The following is a 21036-nucleotide window of genomic DNA, read 5'->3' as shown; positions in this document are numbered from 1 at the left end:
ATTATCTGGACTTTCCATCAAACAATCAAGCAGCAAGCATACTGGTAAATTAATTAAGACGCATACACATTTGTATGATAAGCTATGAGGTTCAATTTGAATGTCTAGTTGATCATGGTGTTTATTTATATATCAATAAATATATCAATAATAGTGTAAACCATATACAGCAGAGTCATGTACATACTATTTTAACGTAAATACTATTTTAAGTTACGAGTCATGTAAATACTAGCATTTTATTTTAAGAAATCAGTTGAGTGAACCCGTGGATCAGCTATTTTCAATGAACAAGATTTAACAGTTAAAAACAACCAAGTCGGCCTTCCTACTTACCGGAGAAAGTTTATTGTTAGTGTGTGTTTTTAAAAATGTATTCCTAGATGTGTTTATCCTTAGTTTATTTCTTTATAGATGTGAGATCATTTTATTTGAAGTTAGGGAAAAAAAAATGTACCGAAAGATAGAAAAGGATTTTTAAAAATAGCAGATCTGCGTGCACAAAACATACCTAGCACGTTGTTTCAATTATAGATAGACTGGCAGGAGGAAGTGACGAATAGGGTAAAATAGCTTAGTGTTAATAGGATGTTGATGCTGTTAAATAGCTTAGGTAATATTAAAAATGTTTAAAGTAAAGCGATGGTTCTAGCAATTATGAGCAATTCTATGGATAAATTCTATCTATATCCGACAGAAGTGCTCAGAGGGGGGACATGTATAGTTTAAGAAGTGTATAGTTTATGAAGTATAGTTTAAGTTCATGTATAGTTTAAGAAGTGTATAGTTTATGAAGTATAGTTTAAGTTGAACATAATTTAATTCAAATTCATTTTAAGCATTGGAACATAATTTAATTCATTACATAATTTAATTCAAATTCATTTTTCCTTCAAATTTCCCTACAGTTCATTTACATTCTTGAGTCTATGGCGACATATTGTCAAACCTCTAAAACTACATTCAGTAGGCTGCTGAAACAATAAACAAACAAAACCTCTACGGCATTTTAGATTGCATGTCAAATTGTAGATGTACCGAGTAGAATTGCGGGCCCACATTTGTCTGAAAGATCTGATGAGTAAATTAATGTTATTTCAAAGGACCTGGCCTCATGTCGCCTATTTTGCTGTTTACAGTAACAGAACACGTACTGCTTGTGAAGAGTTGGTTCCACTCAAACCAGTAGTAATAGCAGTAATTCAGATACAGGTACAGGGGAGACTAGACTACACATGGGGAAGTTTTTTCACTCAAGTACTACACTATATTTAAATATTTATAAAATACTGCAAAACCATACACACACACATAGTGCAAACTGACATATGAGGAAAGTACCCAGTCCACATATTCTATACAGTATAAGGTCCAGCGACCACATTCTAACTTACCTCAAACAAAGGGTAAAACGTAGGTAGTCACAGCAGCAGATTACATGTAAAATCTCATTCCCCATTGACCATTCAAATAATTTGGCCAATAGCTTTTTGAAAAACAAAAGGTAAAAGGGGGAAAAAAAAAGGTAAGATGTTAGTGTATGTAAAAAAGTTTGTTTTCATGTTCTCGGTCAAAACCGGTTTAAGTCACTCTTAGTGCACGTCTGTGAACGTATTATTGTTAGAAGGAAACTTTATGCGTAGGTTCCCCCAGTGATGAGTAGTTCGTAGGCGGGGTCTCGGCTCCACCTGCAGAGTACCACACATGCACACAGCATCCCCAGCATCTGAGTTGCAGCAAATGTTAGTGCAGCCCAGATGACATACATCATGATCTTTTTTAGTTTCTTCACAACTAGAACTTCACATCCCTCCGGGTAGAGGTCTTCAGTATGAGCAAGAGATCCAGTGCAGGCTTCTGTATTACTTTTGCAGCAGCTAATGGGGACGCTGTTGTTTTTAGTTTCATTAAACCAGCGAGTGTTCATCCAATCCGAGTAATTGTGGATTCCGCAGCACTGAAGCTGTCTCTGCACATAGTCGATGGCACGGCTCGGGGCATCACTGTTGGTGCCACTGTACTCGTCATACACGTTCCGGATGGAACCGTTAACCTCATCTTCAACCTTTGCTCTGTAAATATATCCAAGAACCACCACAGCCACTTCCGTCATGAACACCAGCAGAAGGGTGATCACAAACGTTGCAAGTCCACAGTAGCTCTCTCGTACTGTAGCTGCATGGGGGGCATGAAATCAGGTCACCAGTCTAAAAGAAATTGTGACAACAAGAGTGTCTGTGACACATGTAAAAGGAGCCAAACCACAGCGGAGACACACAACTGACTGTTACTACACCCAAGGAACAGCCCGCAGACAACAGCAACAACCATGAACAACCTGAACCCCTCAAAAACAATCAAGGACAGGGGGGAGCAGTTGTCACAGAGACTTTGTCCAAGGAAGCTATTTCCATTCATTCCATATCCAGAACCTCATCCTCATCGGGGGACTGGGGCACAGCACTCAGAAATAGACACATATTCTTCAACAGTACATGTGCAGCGACGCTGGACACCTGATGAACTGAAAGACATCATAAAGGACCTTCCAGACCACAAAGTCAACATGGAGCGCTGGTGTGCAGCTGTGTTAGACTTGATTGAGATGTATGAGCCATCGGCAAGAATGCTCGAATCTGTATTTCGCAAAGTCTTTGGATTAAAATGGCTACATCTCAGGGAACATTTTGATGTGAATGGAGCACAAAATCACATTGTCACTGGACAGCTGCTGAATCACGGTGGTCTTTTTGACAGCATCAAAGCAGCATTTCCAGTACCCACTGATTGGCAAAAAAATTCACAGCACTAAGCAATGGCCTGATGAAACCTGTGACACCTACAGAAATAGACTGGAGAACTGCTTTCAGAAGCACTGTGGTGTGCCACTAGACAACCCCGCTTACAATGACTTGTTAAAAACCTCCTTGATCAATGGCCTGCTCCCTGCAATCTACAGTGTTATGACCTCTTGCATTGGCTGGGAAACCCGACCTTTGACTGAGGTGTGGGGTCACGCATTGCATGCTGAGAGGAACGCACTCTCACAGGACTTCATGAAAAAGAAGAAATTGGAGACAGCACAGCTGATGTTCTATGAGAACACTGTCAGCAACCTACCAACCAAGTTAAGCAGACAGGTGGGGCCCAGCCGGGGGTCAAGTGGCGACCTATGGGTTAGGCCACTACACAGATTTGGTGTGATATGGAGCGAAGTAGAATGAAGACCTACGCAGTGGCAAGTGTGGAGAATGAATGGCCCGGGTATGTGTGGAATGTGATGTTTATCGAGTAGGCCTATAAGTAAGTAAAATGGTTTAAGGTATCACTGTGTACAACAGTGTTATTTTTAGGTGAAGTCATTCTAATGAAAATTGTTCTTTCCTACTTTCCAGGACTGGATGGTGAATCAATGAGATGGTCTAAATGTGTTGACAATTTAATGAATATCTTCCTTTCCCAGTGTGCATGGCATGGTTAATATGGCGATATTGACTAACTCACTAAAAACTTAGAATAACTCGTCTAGGAAGAGTGTTGTGATACAATGCAATTACAGGAGGAAGGACAAAGGGAAAGATGAGTATCTATAGACATTGCATCGACAAGGTAAGAACCCACTCACTCCCACACGATCTCATACATTATTGAAATATTTGTATTGACAGGAGGATACTAGTAGTGATGAAATACAGTGTAAAGATGCAATAATGTGTAACCTGTCAATGTAGCTAATAACCATAAGAGAGGGAGTTAACCATAAATCAGACTGTGAAAGATTGTGATCAACTGTGATCAAGATAGATCTTAATAAATTCCTAATTATGTATTATCATCTGGGGAAAAGTATAGAACAAATGTTTTAGAATAGGGGTAGTGTGTTGTTTTGTTTTTTTCCAGCTCTGAAATCCAATAAATTAAGAGAAACATATCAGGAGATGTGTTTGAACAAGGAAAAAACAAACAAACAAATGAAGACAACCAGAGAAAGCACTGAAAGGATTTGGGTTTGTATGATGGGTAAATATACACACATACAGTGACGTCAGTCTAGTGTTATATGAATTACAATTTAGGCATTTAGCAGACGCTCTTAATCCAGAGCGACTTACATTAAGCAATAACAAAAAGCATGGCATACATCACATGTATAAAAAGTAGTTATCATGAATCATGCGTAAACTAAGAACGTAACATTGGAGTATCTATGTAAACTATACATACTATACTATATAATATATTATACATGTGTACTATAAAGTGCTATGACTACATAACGTGCAATTCTAGAGCTGTCTACATAACAAGCTGAAGCTGAAGACAATTAATGTAAAATAATAATAATAATAATAATATTGAAATGAATTTTTTATAACCACCTTTTTAACCACGGTGGAAATAATTCAAGTGAACAAAATTACCTGCAAGTTGTTCTCCCTCTAAGAAAACCTGACAGACATATAAATATGTCACATGGGCCAGTGACACCAATGAGAGCCAAGCCACATCATCATGTCCGTCCAGAGACTCCAGACGTCCCTACAAGGCCCACACGCATTCAATTCCCGCAGTCACCCCCCAGTGACAGCGATGGGAGCCGGATAAAGACGAAATACTGGGCCCACCATTGGGAAAAAAGACTAAAATGCCATGCCACAACTTGTGACAGAAACATAAGGAGAGGAGAACATTTGCATGGAGGAAAGAACCACGGAAAAAGACTACACCTGATGCTGGCTTATGAGTGATCGCTCAAGACAAATCGAGGGTCGTAGGTTGGAATTTCCCAATAAGAAGGAAAAGGGTTTTCGCCCCTACCAGCCATCAGAAGTTGTGTGTAATAAAAAGAAAATTATCATGTGGGTGAACATTGAATACACTTAAATGTAAACCTTTCTTACTCTAGGAGATAGTCCATATATAAGTCATTTTTTTGTAGTAAATTTGCAGACAGTATAGTATCTCATGTTCCTTGGTATAAATTAATATTAGGAATTTAATTTACATATTTGAAATGGCGGAATGTAGTGGCAGAAAATACTACACTGCCTGGAGCAAGGCTTCCACCTGTTGATTGTCTGTCAAGATGACCTATTCTTACCCAAGACCCATGTTTGACCATATCCACTGACCACACCTCAAATGTATTTGTGTTCCTTCACTGTGTATAAGAGAGACTCATGTCTACAGCGAGGGAGGCTTGCATCCGTGCACCTCCCTGGGCTGGTACAGACCACTCCTTGTAATAAACGTGACATTGTTTCAGTCCACTCTCTACCTCGATTATTTCTTAAAGTCTCTGTTAGGAGTATTAATAATCCCACAACAGTGCCAAGCTGTCATTCTCTGTCCCTTGTATTATACCATATACTTGTATTATTTCCCACCAAGGAGTAACCTCACACCACTTTCGAAACAATTCTGACTGTGGGATTTACAAATTCCAATTAAAAGTGTTGTAAAAAACTTGTAACTAAATTGGATCCATTGGATCCATCGGAACATGCTGAAAAGTAACGTTTTTGAACATACAAGGTTTGCACCCAATAGCGACAACAACACAATGATGCTCTTACCAAGGGTGCGCACTGGGCTGTTGATTTGGCTTGGCGGGCTGACTCCATGCACATTGACGGCCCTCACTACAAACTGGTACTCTGTGTCTGGTTTTAATCCCTTTAACACCATGGAGTTAGACTCGATGGGCTCACGGATGTATGTCCACTCTGTGTCCATTTCTGGCCTGAGAAAGAGATAACATCCACATATAATGTATTAAACACACTGTCAGAGCCTTGATTTTAATTAGCTTACCATGGTTTGACCAAAGCTGTTGGATTTGTCCTTTTGCAATGCATTACCAAAGTTAGTGGTGTCATTTTCAAACATAGTGTGAAGCCCATGGCTATGGACTATACAGGGAGAAAATGTCAGACGTTTAGTTACAAACTTTGTGTCAGAGGTTAGAAATGCAATAATATATATTTAATAGCGGTATATCCAATACACTAAACCCGATGCATTTCCCACTGAAATAAACAATAATAATAATAACATTACCCTATACCAGACATAAACAATAGCGAATCAAATAACTACATACTACAGGGGTTCTCAAAGTTTTTGGCTGGGGACCCCCGGAAATGCTTTGGCCATGTCTCGCGAGCCACCCCCCCCCCCCCCTCCCAATACAAATTGACCGCTACAATAAGCTTAATAATAGATAAAATACAATAAATATTGAAACCAGATATAATCGTTAAGGAACGTTTATGCATGTACTATGTGTACTATGTAAACTCTAAATTTCCATTTTCCAGCCATTCAGTTGCAAAACAAATAAAAAAATAAATATAATAATAATCTGGAGAACCGCGAAAATAATTTGGCGACCGCCAGAGCGGTCGCAACCCCCAGGTTGAGAACCCCTGACATACTAGACTAGAGCAATGTCCGTTGCCGTTTATGCAATACCCGCCAGTCTATGACATCATATTGATGACATCAGGGATCTATGTATGGACAGAAATGGCACACACAGCAGACAGACACAGATATTTGTGGATTTATAGATCATTTTCCAGACAATCACTGATCCGAACAACTTCCCACTCAGCACTGTATGCCCTCAGGTCCTTGGCATACAAACGGCAAGTATGAATCGATTAGTAAAACGGTTCTCGAGATATGCAGGCGACGGACAGACACATACAGGGAATCTGTGTATGTAGAGGTAGAAAATAGGGGATTAAGCTGTGCTTTCCATTTAAGGGAATGATCTAGAGTATTTGGATTGCAGATTATCTTTTGATAGACCTCTTCTTGCTGTTTCACACAAATGTTATTCTAAATTGAATACTCTAGCTGTAAATAAAGCATTTCCAGAGTTGGAGGGACAAAAACAAATAAAAGATATTAAAGTTTCTTTCTTTCTTTCTTTCTTTCTTTTTTAGTTTGTTTATTTATCCTGGGAGGATGTTTCAAGTGTGAAACGATACGATTCAACAAAGCATGCCTTATAATATAGTATACATGAAAAACATTTAACCAGAGAATTATTTGAAAATACCGGTATAGCAAACAACAGCAGTCTTGTTTCCTGTTTTCCATCTGGAGCTATACCATCTATGTCCAGATTTTTGGGTACTGGTGGTCAGGCGCCTGAAGCCACAACTATTTGTTGTATAAGGTCATCTCCGTCATCACTCAATGTCTGTGTTCAGTGATATTTCCTTTGATGTGTGGGGGGAAAGATTTGCCTCTAAGATGGCTCTTGTTCTATGAGTATGCCCATGAATGCACAGACAGTGATTCATGTGTAATCCTTCACACACACTTGATCTGGTTTCTCTGCCTCCAAGTCTTTCTCTCTCTCTCTCTCTCTCTCTCTCTCTCTCTCTCTCTCTCTCTCTCTCTCTCTCTCTCTCTCTCTCTCTCTCTCTCTCTCTCTCTCTCTCTCTCTCTCTCTCTCTCTCTCTCTCTCTCTCTCTCTCTCTCTCTCTCTCTCTCTCTCTCTCTCTCTCTCTCTCTCTCTCTCTCTCTCTCTCTTCCAGCCTTTATGCCTGATTTACACTTCTTGGATGCGTGTTTATCAAAAATAGCAGATCTACAAGCTCACAACACACTGCACTGCAACATGTTGTGAGCTTGTAGATCTGCTATTTTAACCCATTTAGACCCAAGTTTGATTCTACAAATGGACCCCAAAAATCATATGTATTTGGTCGCCGACCCCCATCTGAAAATATGTTGTTCCAGGGACCCCCCCAGAAGCAAAGATTTGAGTTAAAAACGTTTGTTAAAAATATATATATTCCAATTTTGCGCCACATTTTCACGATTTTTCAAAAATAGCAGATCTACAAGCTCGTAGAGACAGAGACAGATATACATGCAGACAATGTGAGTTTCTGTGCTTTATGTTTGGTAAAATGGTAAATGGTGCATTTATATAGCGCCTAAATTGTGCATTACATTCACCCATTCACACAGACATTCATACACCAATGACAGAGGAAACCATACAAGGCACCAACCTGCACATTGGGAGCAATTAGGGGTTCAGTGTCTTGCTCAAGGACACTTCGACACTAACTCTGGGGGAGCCCAGGTTTGAACTGGGAACCTTATTCCGGCCACTCTACCTGAGCCACGCCCTTTGGTGCGTGCATTGTGTGTGGTGAAGGCATATGTGTATGTGTAGTACTGCCTGTACCCATGGGTAAACCGTGAGCCCTGCGTGCAGCGGGTCGACCCGCACATCACAACTTTGTTTGTAGGCCTACTCTATGTGCGTGTGTGCGTGCATACATTTGTGCGTGTTTTGAAATGAGAGCCTAACCATTGCTGTAATCTGGATCCAGACTGCTATGCTGAGAATGAAATTAATTCTTTCTCATGTCCCCAGCACCAGCAGTGACCCTGATGTCAAAATGGAACGAACTGCACTGAACAGACAAGATGCAAACTCACGCAAGTAAGAGCAGTGCTGTGAATTATTCCGATTATCAGAAGCTTTATATGCCATATAGTATTCTATATAGAAAATGTATCAAGCGACCCGACTACGGATAAGCGGTTGAAGATGGATGGATGATTAGACAAAATTATGAAAAGCATCAAATAACCGAATGGAAACGGTAACCAGATGAAACAAGCTGGAGTGTTGTGACACAACACCAAAATAGACATTCTCTAAATTCATACAGTGATACAGTAGGTAACAGGTACGGTCGCCCCTTTTCCATCTCGACCCACTACTCTACCTATAGTCCAGTAAATAAAGTAAAAAAGTCCTCTCAGTTTGGACAAAATTGGATTATTTTGTTTCTCACCTGATTCTGACAGGACATTAGGTCTACTAGCCAGGATAAAACATCTACCCAAATCTGCTCACTGCTAATACCCTTAATTTGCCTTAATCCAAGATGCCACCATTCTGAAGTCCTGTCAGAATCAGGTGAGAAACAAAATAATCCAATTTTGTCCAACCTCTGCCATTTAATTATTGGACTACTAGCTGTAAATAACAAACATAATTCATGTTGGTGATTATATAAAGGTTAGGCATGTAACGATTCACTCAACTCACGATACGATTCGTATCACGATATGAGGTTCACGATGCGATTTTTCACGATATTAAAAAATATATATATTTGAATGAGAAATTACTGTTTTAATTTTATATAATTTATCTTCCCCCCTGAGATTTTTTATTTAACTACATTGCAAAAGAAGTAGCATTACTTTTGACAGTGCAGAAACATAATTGCCTTCCTTGATGAGCATCAACGACCATCATCACCTGTGCACAGACACAGACACACACAGCTCCCCTCTACAGTGCTCTACTACTGAAAGTGACTATCATTTCTCTCCAAAAGCACTTGAATATGATGGAATATGACTAAAGCTCACATTGCACATCACACACTAGCCCCCCCTCATATGGTCGGGATTAATATCGATATATATCGATATATGATATATCGTTACATGCCTAATAAAGGTATTATCATATTAATGTATCATTGTTAAGTTCACTCTTTATATCTACGGGCATAATAGCATGATGATGCCATTACGAAACATGGGCTACATGGAAGAAATGTGTTTAATAAAACAAAATTAACTGCTAGAAGGTCCTAAATTAACTTAATTAAGCAGTCACCGTCTATGTCTTTCTTAATTTTACAGAGTATAGAGATCGACTACTATACAATCAAATAAATCTGTATACAAGATAATTTCAGATTTCAGAGAGGGAGGGAAATACTAAATGAACTGTTAACTAGATGAACACATTTCGCGGGTGGCGAGTTGGTAAAGGGGCGAGTCGTCTGGTATTCATACAGTAACTCTACAGTAACATCTAACAGTGATATCCATCAAATAGGATTTTTATTTGCTGTAGTAACATTTCAAGTAAAGGCTTATCCTCAGACTCGAGGATTTAGGGAACCACTTTAACCCTGGCTTCCCTGTTGTGGGCATGTCATAGGAAAAAATATTCAAAATGTTTCAAAAGCTTCACAAATAAGAAAATAACTCAACGCATTGCAACCATGTTGTGAACGGCTACAGTATTTTCGCTATTCATCATAGGACATTGTGGGACTTAAGTGGTCAATCATGCAAGCAGTCAAATATTTCTTACCTGATGTAAGCCACCAGGAAGTGAAGGACTGGTGCACTGCCCTCACTTTCTCCCTGTTGCCATGACAATGCCAGCTCCATGTCAGATACTGCTGCAACTATAGGCTGGGTGGGGGGCGATGGGGGCATGCACGTTTCTATTGGGACAAAGGAACAATTCAACAATGAAACATTTCATAATTGTTTGTATATTGATTGTCTTCCAAATGTGATTTGTGAGGCGTAAATGTTGCCAAGTATGCTTATAATAAGCGACTTGTTTTTCTGTAAAGGCACTTGCAAATATTGGTAGGCAAGTTGCAGATGCCAAAATTCGGACTTGCTTTCTAAAGTTGTGTGTTTGTCATGTTGCAGGATCCATCCACATTACAACCTCCTATAACATAAAGTTGTGTGTTTGTCATGTTGCAGGATCCATCCACATTACAACCTCCTATAACATAAGAAAACGACCCGTGGGTGCAGGTCAAAAAATGTAACTTCTTGACCTAACCCACGGGTTACAGGTTAGAGGTCAACCTGCGCATCACTATTTGCCCCGCACCCCCAACTCCCAAAAAGTGAATATTTCTTGACCGGCCCTGGCCCGCCCCGTGGGTTACCCGCAGGTTGCAGGTCGACCCGTGCATCGCTAGCGCGGGCACAGGCATGCAAACACAAACAAACACATACCATGATACCAGTACAATATCACCAAGACCTGTTTTGTTTAATGCTATAGAGATACGTGCGTGATGTTTGGACAAAATCTGTAGGAGTACTGCCCTGGTGATGCTATTACAGGCCCATGTGAAAAATGTGGGGCAGAGGTTCTGCTCTGGCATCCAGGTAGTGTGTGAGTGTGCAACTGTGCATCCACAGACGAACGGACACACATGGATGGATGGACGGACAGGGTGCAAAACTCGGCCATGCCTTTTGGCCTGCATGGCAGAGACAACAACACTCGGCCATGCCTTTTGGCCTGCATGGCAGAGACAACAACAGCAATGCTAAACAGATGGAGCATCGCAATAGTTCAGGCTGTCATGCAGGCAGTCAGGATGTCAGGCTAGTGCCCACCAGGGGTGCACTGGTCAGGATGTCAGGCTAGTGCCCACCAGGGGTGCACTGGTCAGGATGTCAGGCTAGTGCCCACAAGGGGTGCACTGGTCGCTTCACGTGTCCTCATGTCATAGAGGCAGTCAGGATGTCAGGCTAGTGCCCACCAGGGGTGCACTGGTCGCTTCACGCGACACCATAAATAAATTGTGCTTGATGTGAGCATGCTGCGCGAGTGCGTGACGTCGTTAAAATAGTGTTCCGCCAGAAAAAAACATTACACCCCTGGTGTCCACCCTGAAATTGGGTGGTCGGGGTTCAATATTGTGTTTATAGGTTAAATTCCCATTGACAATGAATGAATGGAGAATTTTACGTCATAGTGTCTGAGCAAATAGGTGTCTATTTTACGTCATGATGATGTATGATGATAAGAGCGCCTCTCACTTCACACAGGTGTGTTTTCTTCTAAATATTTTTAATTGCAGCCTGCACGCGTGTGTGTATGCGCACGTGTGTATGCGCACGTGTGTGTGTGTGTGTGTGTGTGTGTGCGCGTGCGTGCGTGCGTGTGCATGTGTGTACATGTGCAGCAGCATATTCTTACCATATGGTGCAGTCCTGACATCTCTGGGAACACTAGGTCTGCCCTCTCCTGCCCATCCATAGGCCCCAACACTGACCCGGTACTGTGTGTTCACCTTCAGGGCACCAATAGGGACATCCTGGGACAGGTCGCATAGAAGAGTGTAGAGGGGCGGGTATAGTGGGGTGTAGTGGAGTATAGTGGAGTAGAAGAAATAAAGTAAGGAAAAGGAAGACAATTCATGAATAACAGTAATAACTATAGTTATTCATGCAGCTCGACAGCTGCATTTCTATAGAAATGCACTCTGTCGAGCTGCCAATTTGCGTATTGCACACAAGTACTTGTGCGCAAGCAGAGCGCGCCATGAGGTGAGCTCACCACTGCTGGTACGACTGCTGTCCTAAAGCTCTCTGCTGCTGTCTAGGTTTGAAACACAGCAGTGGTCAGTGGTCCCTCATTGCCCGGTGGAGTAAACCGACATACACACATACCCAGCCGATACTTACCACCTATTGACCTCATACCAATTTTGAAACATACTTTAGTTACGTCATCAAGAACAGTGGTTTCTCATTGGCTGGTGGAATGTACCGACATACCCAGCCGCTGTTCTTGGTCCCTGATTGGCCGAGCGACGCCACTGACATACACAGCCGATTACAGTACTTGCACGCTCTGCTTGTGCAAGTAAAAACTAGGAAATGATGTGGACCCATGAAGACATGACATGGGACAGCTCCAATGTGATCTCGGTTTTGTTTAACCAGCCTTTTACAGTTATAAATGACTAGCCTCTTGCAGAGGCACAGCGTTAAAAAACTAACAAACCAAACCAAACAAAAAAATCACACCTGTGTGAAGTGAGTGGTGCAACTCCGTGTGGGGGTCTCCGGGGGGTCCCCGACTCCCCGGAAGATCCAGACCCACAGGACCACAGACAGGGTGCCGGCCTGGTTCCGGCGAGCCGCCCCGCGTTCCGAAACGAGAGATTTACCATGTGGGGGTCTCCGGGGTTCCCCGGGGAGTCCCCGGGAGGTCCCCGGAACATCCAGACCCCCAGGAACGTGCCCAAGGGGCCGGGCTGATTCCGGCGAGCCGCCCCACGTCCGAAACGGTTGAGAAATGACAGAGTTACCGTGTGGGGATCCCTCTACTGTACCCTCTACTGTACTGTACTGTACTACTGGCACACCCGAAATCATCATATATACAGTTAATATGTGCATGTGTGTTTGTGTGTGTGTTAGGTTGCGCACAGGTGGTGAAAAACAACCATGCTGTTTCCGTGCTCCCAGGCAGCCAGCCACCCACACACACACATAGCTCCGTAAGGGAGTGGTTGCACCACTCAAAAACTGAGCACATACTGTCTGTAGGTACTATTTTCTGGGAGAGGGTGCTCTGTGTTTTTGGGAGCTGGGGGCATTGAATAGTTCACCTGTTGCACCATTATTACTTGCGCGAGCAGAGCGGCGCAAGTACTGTTTTCGGCTGCGTATGTTGGAGACACCCTCGGCCAATCAGGGATTGTGTATTTTTCGTCGCTGATCGGTCAATCCAATCAGGGATTGTGTATTTTTACTGCCGTCGCTTGGCCAATCAGAGCGCAAGTTGGCAGCTTGCTGCGTATGTCGGTGGCCCCCTCGACCGATTGGATTGGCTCGGTATGTTGGTGGCGTAATTATGTATGTTTGTGTAAAAACTGACATATGTGGATGACGTAACCAAATTGAGTTTGAGTTTCAACAGTAAGTTGACAAGAGTCAGAGTTAAGTTGCGTGCTCTGCTTTCGCACAAATAAGCCATTCATGGCCATCTTGTGTGCGAAGCGCAAGTTGGCAGCTCAACAGAGTGCATTTCTAGTTGTCTCTGCCGGGCTGAAGGCAAGTGTATTGCTTTCAACTCTGTACCCTGCAGGCTGCTCACACACAGCATGCAGACAGGGGAGACACAGTTTGATGCTACTGCATAGAACTGTGTGCAGTAAGTCTTAATAGAACTGTGTGCAGTAAGTCTTATGATTGTCACCTGCCTTCTGATAGAGATTTGTGCTCATCTAAGGCTGAGAGCACTTTTATGACGGTCTGGAGACCACATTTTTTTAATGCAATGAATAATCTTTGTTGAGATATTACTTTTATGGTGCCCTGCACTGAACACTAAAGACTGACAGCCAAATAACCCTGACCCATGGTCTTAATAATGTGAGGATAAAGCAGAAAGTAGGATTACATTTTCAAAGCACAATTCATTTGTGTATGTACTAGTACTATCAAATTGCATATTATGTATTTGATATATATTGAATACAATGCAGACATTTTCTTTTTACTTTTTTCACCATTCATTTTATGACACATACCTAGGTTATAGCATGTTGTATTAATTATTAGGTTGCATCCTTACTCAAGATGATGCAAGTCTCACTGGCCTGGCTATTTGCTCACATAATCAAGGATGCATGGAAGCACTTGGAGCAGAAGACATTTCAAGTCATATCGTTTATGACTGTATGCAGAGAAACTATTATTCAAATAGTGAGTTGTCTGTTGGCCAAGTAAAAACATCACTTGACACGGCATCAGTTAGTGGTGCTAACAAAAGAAAATAGGTCAGTAACTTTACTGACCTCGTTTCAACAGATACATTTAACGTTTCTAGATTTATTCTAAGTTTATTGCTTGCACCATTTCAATAAGCCTGTCTTTCATTGCCAAGCACAGTCAAACTCACAGTTGAACTCTACAAAGTTCTTAATTAAGAGAAGAGAAGAAAAGTCCTCCTTCAGGACCTGACGTTTTGCTTAAGAGATTTCCTCTTCGCAAACCTAGGAACACATCTTCGCCATTGCAACTGGTGCGGGGGTTTAATATGCTTAATATGCAACACTGTGCACACGCTGTATCACTCCACTCACAATATATGTCAGAGCTAAAATAATTTAAGTCCAGTAGTTCACCTAAGTTATATATTAACTGCCAACGTATTGATGACGTTGCCTTACTTTATATGGAGTTTTTCTCTCTAAGAGATACAGAGATCTCTATATATGGACATAAAAGAGACACAGACAGACAGACGGGTACTCTGACAATGGGTACAACGGGTATTGCATAACTGGAGGGCCATGCGTTCCCTTGTCCGTTGGGAACCATGCGTTCCCCAAGGGAAGTAGGTCATGTATGTATGGCCTACTTGTGCGCAAGCAGAGAGGTGCGCTCACCACTGCTGGTACGACTGCTGCTCCGAGTCCTAAAGCTCTCTGCTGCTGTCTGGGTACGACTGCTGCTCTGAGTCCTAGAGCTCTCTGCTGTCTGGGTACGACTGCTGCTCCGAGTCCTAAAGCTCTCTGCTGCTGTCTGGGTACGACTGCTGCTCTGAGTCCTAGAGCTCTCTGCTGTCTGGGTACGACTGCTGCTCTGAGTCCTAGAGCTCTCTGCTGTCTGGGTACGACTGCTGCTCTGAGTCCTAGAGCTCTCTGCTGTCTGGGTACGACTGCTGCTCCGAGTCCTAGAGCTCTCTGCTGCTGTCTGGGTACGACTGCTGCTCTGAGTCCTAGAGCTCTCTGCTGTCTGGGTACGACTGCTGCTCCGAGTCCTAGAGCTCTCTGCTGTCTGGGTACGACTGCTGCTCCGAGTCCTAGAGCTCTCTGCTGTCTGGGTACGACTGCTGCTCTGAGTCCTAGAGCTCTCTGCTGTCTGGGTACAACTGCTGCTCTGAGTCCTAGAGCTCTCTGCTGTCTGTCTGGGTACGACTGCTGCTCTGAGTCCTAGAGCTCTCTGCTGTCTGTCTGGGTACGACTGCTGCTCTGAGTCCTAGAGCTCTCTGCTGTCTGGGTACGACTGCTGCTCTGAGTCCTAGAGCTCTCTGCTGTCTGGGTACGACTGCTGCTCTGAGTCCTAGAGCTCTCTGCTGTCTGGGTACGACTGCTGCTCTGAGTCCTAGAGCTCTCTGCTATTCTAAATCCTTTAGACCCATTATTGACCTTATACCTATTACCAACTTTGAAACGACCTTAGTTACGTCACCAAGAATGGTCCCTTATTGGCTGTTGGAGGACAGACACACACACACACACACACACTCACACACACACACACACACACACACACACACGATCGCAGTACTTGCACACTCTGCTTGCGCACAGGTAGGCCATGTGGCCTACATTTACACCCTTTATATACAACCTTGAAACGTACATTAGTTACGTCACCAAGAATGATGGCCCCCTATTGGCCGGTGGAGGACACTGACATACATGCATACCCCTTATTGACCTTATACCAACCTTGAAACGTACTTTAGTTACGTCATCAAGAACAGTGGTCCCTTATTGGCCGGTGGAGTACACCGACATACATGCATACCCAGCCGATCCCTTATTGGGGATAAGTAATAATACTGCAGAAAGTATCAACACACTTTTCTAAACATTTCGGAGGCCTGCAGAATTATTATTTTTTATTACCAAGACTGAAAACACTTACACACCATACAGTTGGAGGCCATCGATATTGTCCTTTTCTTTTTGCTGAGGTTTTCGTGATCTGCGCAAAAGGACAGTTAACCCATTTTGGGCGGGAACCCCTTTTGGTGTTTTAAACATTGTTATAATTTAGCTATTGAAAAATAGCAGATCTACAAGCTCATAGCGCGCCACCGAGTGGCGCGCTACGAGCTTGAGGATCTGCTATTTTTGAAAAATCGTGAAAATATTTATTTCAGAAAACTGGAGGATTTAGAAGGATTTTTTTTAAATTTTGAGGTCAGGCCTAAATGGGTCAAATGATAAGGGACAATATCGGTGGCACCCAACTGTATGTGGTAGTTTTTCCAAATGAAACCAAGAGATACAAAGACAGCATGTTAATCATGATACAGCAGTAGCATATTTTAACATAAGAGAAGGTACTCACAAAGCTGGCTTGTCCATCAAATTGTCCCTTTGAGAAAAACAGAACAGAGGTAGGCTTGTTAGTCATTTAAATGTTGATGGTTAAAAACAATACTGGCTAGTGTGAATCTGTTAATGAGTAGGCCTACATTTATATCAAGGCCTCATGCTTACAACTAACTCTGAATGAAGCCCCAAAAGCCATTTTTTAAGACCAACCGTTTCCCAGAACTTGGGAACATCTGTTAAAGTCATACAGTGTTAATTAATTTTAGTTATCTTTTTGGTGACACCTCTTCTGTTGTCTTTACAGCACCAGTTCTGTTGTCTTTACAGCGTTTGTCTATACAGAATTACCACTCAAAAAGGAATGTCTGGGACACTTGCAAATAAAATAGTGTTAGTTACGCACGTGCGCACACACACACACACACACACACACACACACACACACACACACACACACACACACACACACACACACACACACACACACACACACACACACACACACACACACACACACACACACACACACACACACACACACACACAACACGAGGAAGGGTAATCAAAAATAAATGTTGTTTAATTGAAAAAGTGACACAGTATGACTTTAAAGCAGTACTATGGAACTTTCCTCTTCTACCCTGGATTTGAACCTGGTTTCCTATGCAAGTGCTGACATTTTACCATTGAGCCTGCATGCTTGCTCAGGGGATACATTCAATCTTGACCATCAGGTAAAAAGGTAAGGTCAGATCATGTGTCTAGGTGAGACATGACCTTTGGCACGATCTAAATGTCTCAATAGAAGAACAGCAAGACAAAATACAACCAAACCAAGTGTATGAGTTATATTGTATTAACATACTCTACCATACAGATTGGACAAAATTACCTTTTATTCATAAAAACATTCTGGCCAATAAAGTATAATTTACAATGTAGACATTTAGCAGACGCTCTTATCTAGAACGACTTAAAGACTGGAGTGAGCAGAGTAATCATGAACCCTAACAAACAACAAACAACAGGGTAAATAGTCACTCTAGGGTGCTGCCAGGTAAACAATTAACCCAGCATCTGTCCAAATAACATGCAATCTAAATAACATTTAGATTTAGATCCGGTTAGCTCTCTGATTTAAAGGAGGCAGGGTGTGTGGTACCTGGCACCAGTTTAGCTACTGATTTGACCAGTTATATGAATGAACATGTTTTACTTAAATTATTATCAATTACAGTCCAGGGTAAAGCACACACATCCACAAACAAAGTCAGCGGGTGCCGGATAACACATAAAATGTCCAAGAAAGGAAGGAATATTTCCATCATATCTTCATCATCAATATCTTCATCAGGTACCTGATGAAAAACCAGACAATCAAAATGCTATACTTTTTTTACACAGTGGCAGCATCCCTAACGGTGTGCGGATATTCCTTCCTCACTTGGACTTGTTATCAATTACACATTAACTTTTGATCAAATGACAGGGTACTCACAGTGGTCAGCATGTCCAAGCTGAGAGGAACCTCCAGCAAGGATGCACTATTATTATTCTTCATTTCTGTGTAGAACACCTGTTAAGACACACAGTACAATACATAAACGGCCATGAAGTGCTTTACATTTTAATAGAGTTGTGTGTGTGAAAGATCTTGAAAAATAAACGATTCACAAGGGGGGTGGGTGGGGGAGACCAGTGGACTGGACCAGTATTGGATGGGCCGCGAGTCTGTCCTAGGACAAAGCGGCAGTTGAAACTCCACAGCTGTACGGAAAGCTTGGTGTTATCCTCATTTTTCTGTCAATAAATGCTGTACAGGTCAGAATTTCTAAAGTGTTCAAATTTGGAAGAGCTCATTGTAAATCGCTCAACTGACCTGCATACCACCCGTTTCAAAATTGCACAAGCAAAGGAGGCAGCAGGACGTTGCGTTATTGAAAACAAGTGCTTCCAAACTCGAACTATTAGAAAGATAATCACCTGCACAGAATGTTGACAGGTGTAGATCATATCATGTATTTTAGTTTGTTTCATAAATTATTTTCATGAAACAAAAACAAACAACGCTGAGGAAGGCCGACTAGGCCGAAAAACACATATGTTGTCTGCTCGTCAGAGGTAAATAAAATCATGTGAAAAGGACATATATTGAGTGCTGGCACTTTCTTCATTCTATCATGAAACAAAAACAAAAACAATAATCCAAGCTTTCCGTACAGCTGCAATATAGGGTAGGTGAGTTTAACGTTCTTTAATACAATCAGATAGGACTTCAGTTTCAATGAATGGGCTGTCAATGGTTGGTATTGCAACTTAGATGCCAGGTAGCATTATAGTGTCTAAGTTGCTTGTAGCTAGCCTCGCTCACTCCTGTTTCAGTCAGACTACGGTCACAAGAACTAAACTGCAGAGACAGAGAAATAAAGCCACCTGACTGCTTCTGTACCCTAAAATGTTCAACTTTAATGCTTATTCACGTATGTCCCTGTGCATAATACTGCATATACAAGAGTGCACTTTACTTCTCAGTTTACACATTTATTTCACAGCTTAGATAAAGCCACCTGACTGCTTCTGTAGCCTAAAATGTTAAGATTGAATGCTTATTCACGTATGTCCCTGTGCATATAAAAGAGTGCACTTTACTTCTCAGTTTACACATTTATTTCACAGCTTAGCTGGAGGTATAACAAGGGAATTAGTTAGTGACCCTGTATGGGGACTTCAAAGTATTGCTTTGGGGGGTTATGGTCAATCACAACCACAGGGAGGGTTCTAGCAGCAGAATGTGTGATTTCTTTAGTTGTATTTATGACCCTTTGAAGACCTTTTTGTGGTCGTGGGGGGGGAATTGAGAGACACTCTCACTTCTAAAAGTAGGACCTTCTTTTGGTTTAATGAAAGTTTGTTTTCATATAGACGCCTTAACAGACGACGTCACACTGATAAGCACCAGCATGCGCGCGCATACCGGCAGCACAAGAACCCTTCCTCTCATAAGATGCAATGGAAAAGTTCTAACTGCACTCACGTGTAAAAAATGCCCCATCAAACTTTCAGATGCTGTTTTTCTCCCAGTGTGGAGGAAGAATGATTAGGATTTCTATTGTGATCTCTCGCCCTTGAAATATATAATCCTTGGTTTCTGTTGTGTGTGAACAATAATAGCAATTCAAAACAGTTGTCCTCAAAACCACACCTCCAGTCGCTGTCATAAAAACGGGGGGTGTGCTCATGAACACGGCAGCAAAGCCTGGTTGTCCATGGCTGCACGCGCACCTGCAGCCCATCAAGTATAATTTATGCTTCGTCCCGCGATGGTGTCGCGCACGCAGACCTCACAACACTCACAACAGTCGCATCTGCGATGTGATGTGAGCTTGTATATCAGCTGTTCTCTGTGCGCAATACTGTTGGGCTTTGAAGTATAAATGTCTCCTAGAGTGCATCTCACTAGCCAACTCACAAGAGGAGGTTGAATGTACTGAAACCAGCGCTCCCCAAAACAACAGGTTTGGAGATCTGTTGGGAATTGATTACATGAAACAGTCACCTGTGCGCCCAGTCCCAATGTTTGTAAACAAATAATTGGTATATATATATATCTGTATAGACTCTATCTAGGAGGAGGAGGATATTGACAGTGGCTTGGTCATTGGTCATGAGGTTACCCTGACAACCTGAACCAACAACCAACAAAACCACGACATATCTATCCACTGACTCTCAGTCACTAGAAACTTAGATATCTCATTGGCAGCTGCAGTTCATTGGAGCGACCTGTATCGCGGCCGCCATATTTCGGAAGATGAGATGAGTCTGACCACAGTAATTTCTAATAAGGTTAGCAGAGAAAGTTAAGTTGGTATGTCAACTAATATATGGTATGAATATCATGCCTTTGCTTCAAATCGTGAGTCTATTTTTCCTGCTTGACCTGAAAGTCTTTTGGCTCAGGAAGTACTTTTTTCATATTGTTTTATTGCAGCTGAGTGACCAGGCCTGATTAATTTTGCCAAGGTTAGGTAACATCCCAACCAATTGACACTGACCATGAAGACAAGGCATCTAGGAGCAAATACTATGAGGAAACAGGCTTATGTATGAACTGCCAAAGTCATTGGCTAATTGAACCCACATGCTAATCTATGAGTGGTCTGCTTGCTAGTTAGCTAGCCTAGCTTGTTAATCCTCTTAGCTCAGACATTATGGTCAAAAGTAGAGCACACACTGTCAAACTGATCCAGACTCCATTAATGGCTTCCTCAAAACAAACACAAGGAACTAAGGAAGGAAGGAAGGAAGGAAAGAAACCTCCTTCCTGTACAGACCTACTAGT

The 21036-nt window shown here is 42.1% G+C and overlaps 2 protein-coding genes across 4 annotated transcripts in view; both read right to left on the bottom strand.

The window, feature by feature from the left end:
• The window catches only part of egflam (EGF-like, fibronectin type III and laminin G domains), a 61757-nt gene that overhangs the window by 27437 nt on the left and 13284 nt on the right, over positions 1–21036 (bottom strand). For 2 of the 3 annotated variants that reach the window (XM_079515308.1, XM_079515307.1), the window contains 5 exons: positions 18193–18270; positions 16708–16734; positions 11807–11924; positions 10160–10295; positions 5577–5743 (listed from right to left, as the gene is read on the bottom strand). In XM_079515308.1, coding sequence (XP_079371434.1) covers positions 5577–5743; positions 10160–10295; positions 11807–11924; positions 16708–16734; positions 18193–18270 — 526 coding nt within the window. Of the gene's footprint in view, positions 1–5576; positions 5744–10159; positions 10296–11806; positions 11925–16707; positions 16735–18192; positions 18271–19728; positions 19836–21036 lie in introns of those variants that run through there. The other variant, XM_079515309.1, reaches the window with a different exon arrangement.
• Positions 1557–3026, bottom strand: LOC306933659 (tetraspanin-3-like; the record flags this gene model as incomplete). Its single annotated transcript, XM_079515973.1, has 2 exons — positions 1557–2175; positions 2969–3026. 2 exons carry the CDS (start codon positions 3024–3026, stop codon positions 1634–1636), a joined length of 600 nt encoding a protein of 199 aa, XP_079372099.1. The 3' UTR covers positions 1557–1633.

This window comes from Electrona antarctica (genome assembly GCF_951216825.1).
Source record: "Electrona antarctica genome assembly, chromosome: 12".
NCBI lineage: Eukaryota > Metazoa > Chordata > Actinopteri > Myctophiformes > Myctophidae > Electrona > Electrona antarctica.
This window is presented reverse-complemented; position numbering and strand designations above follow the sequence as displayed.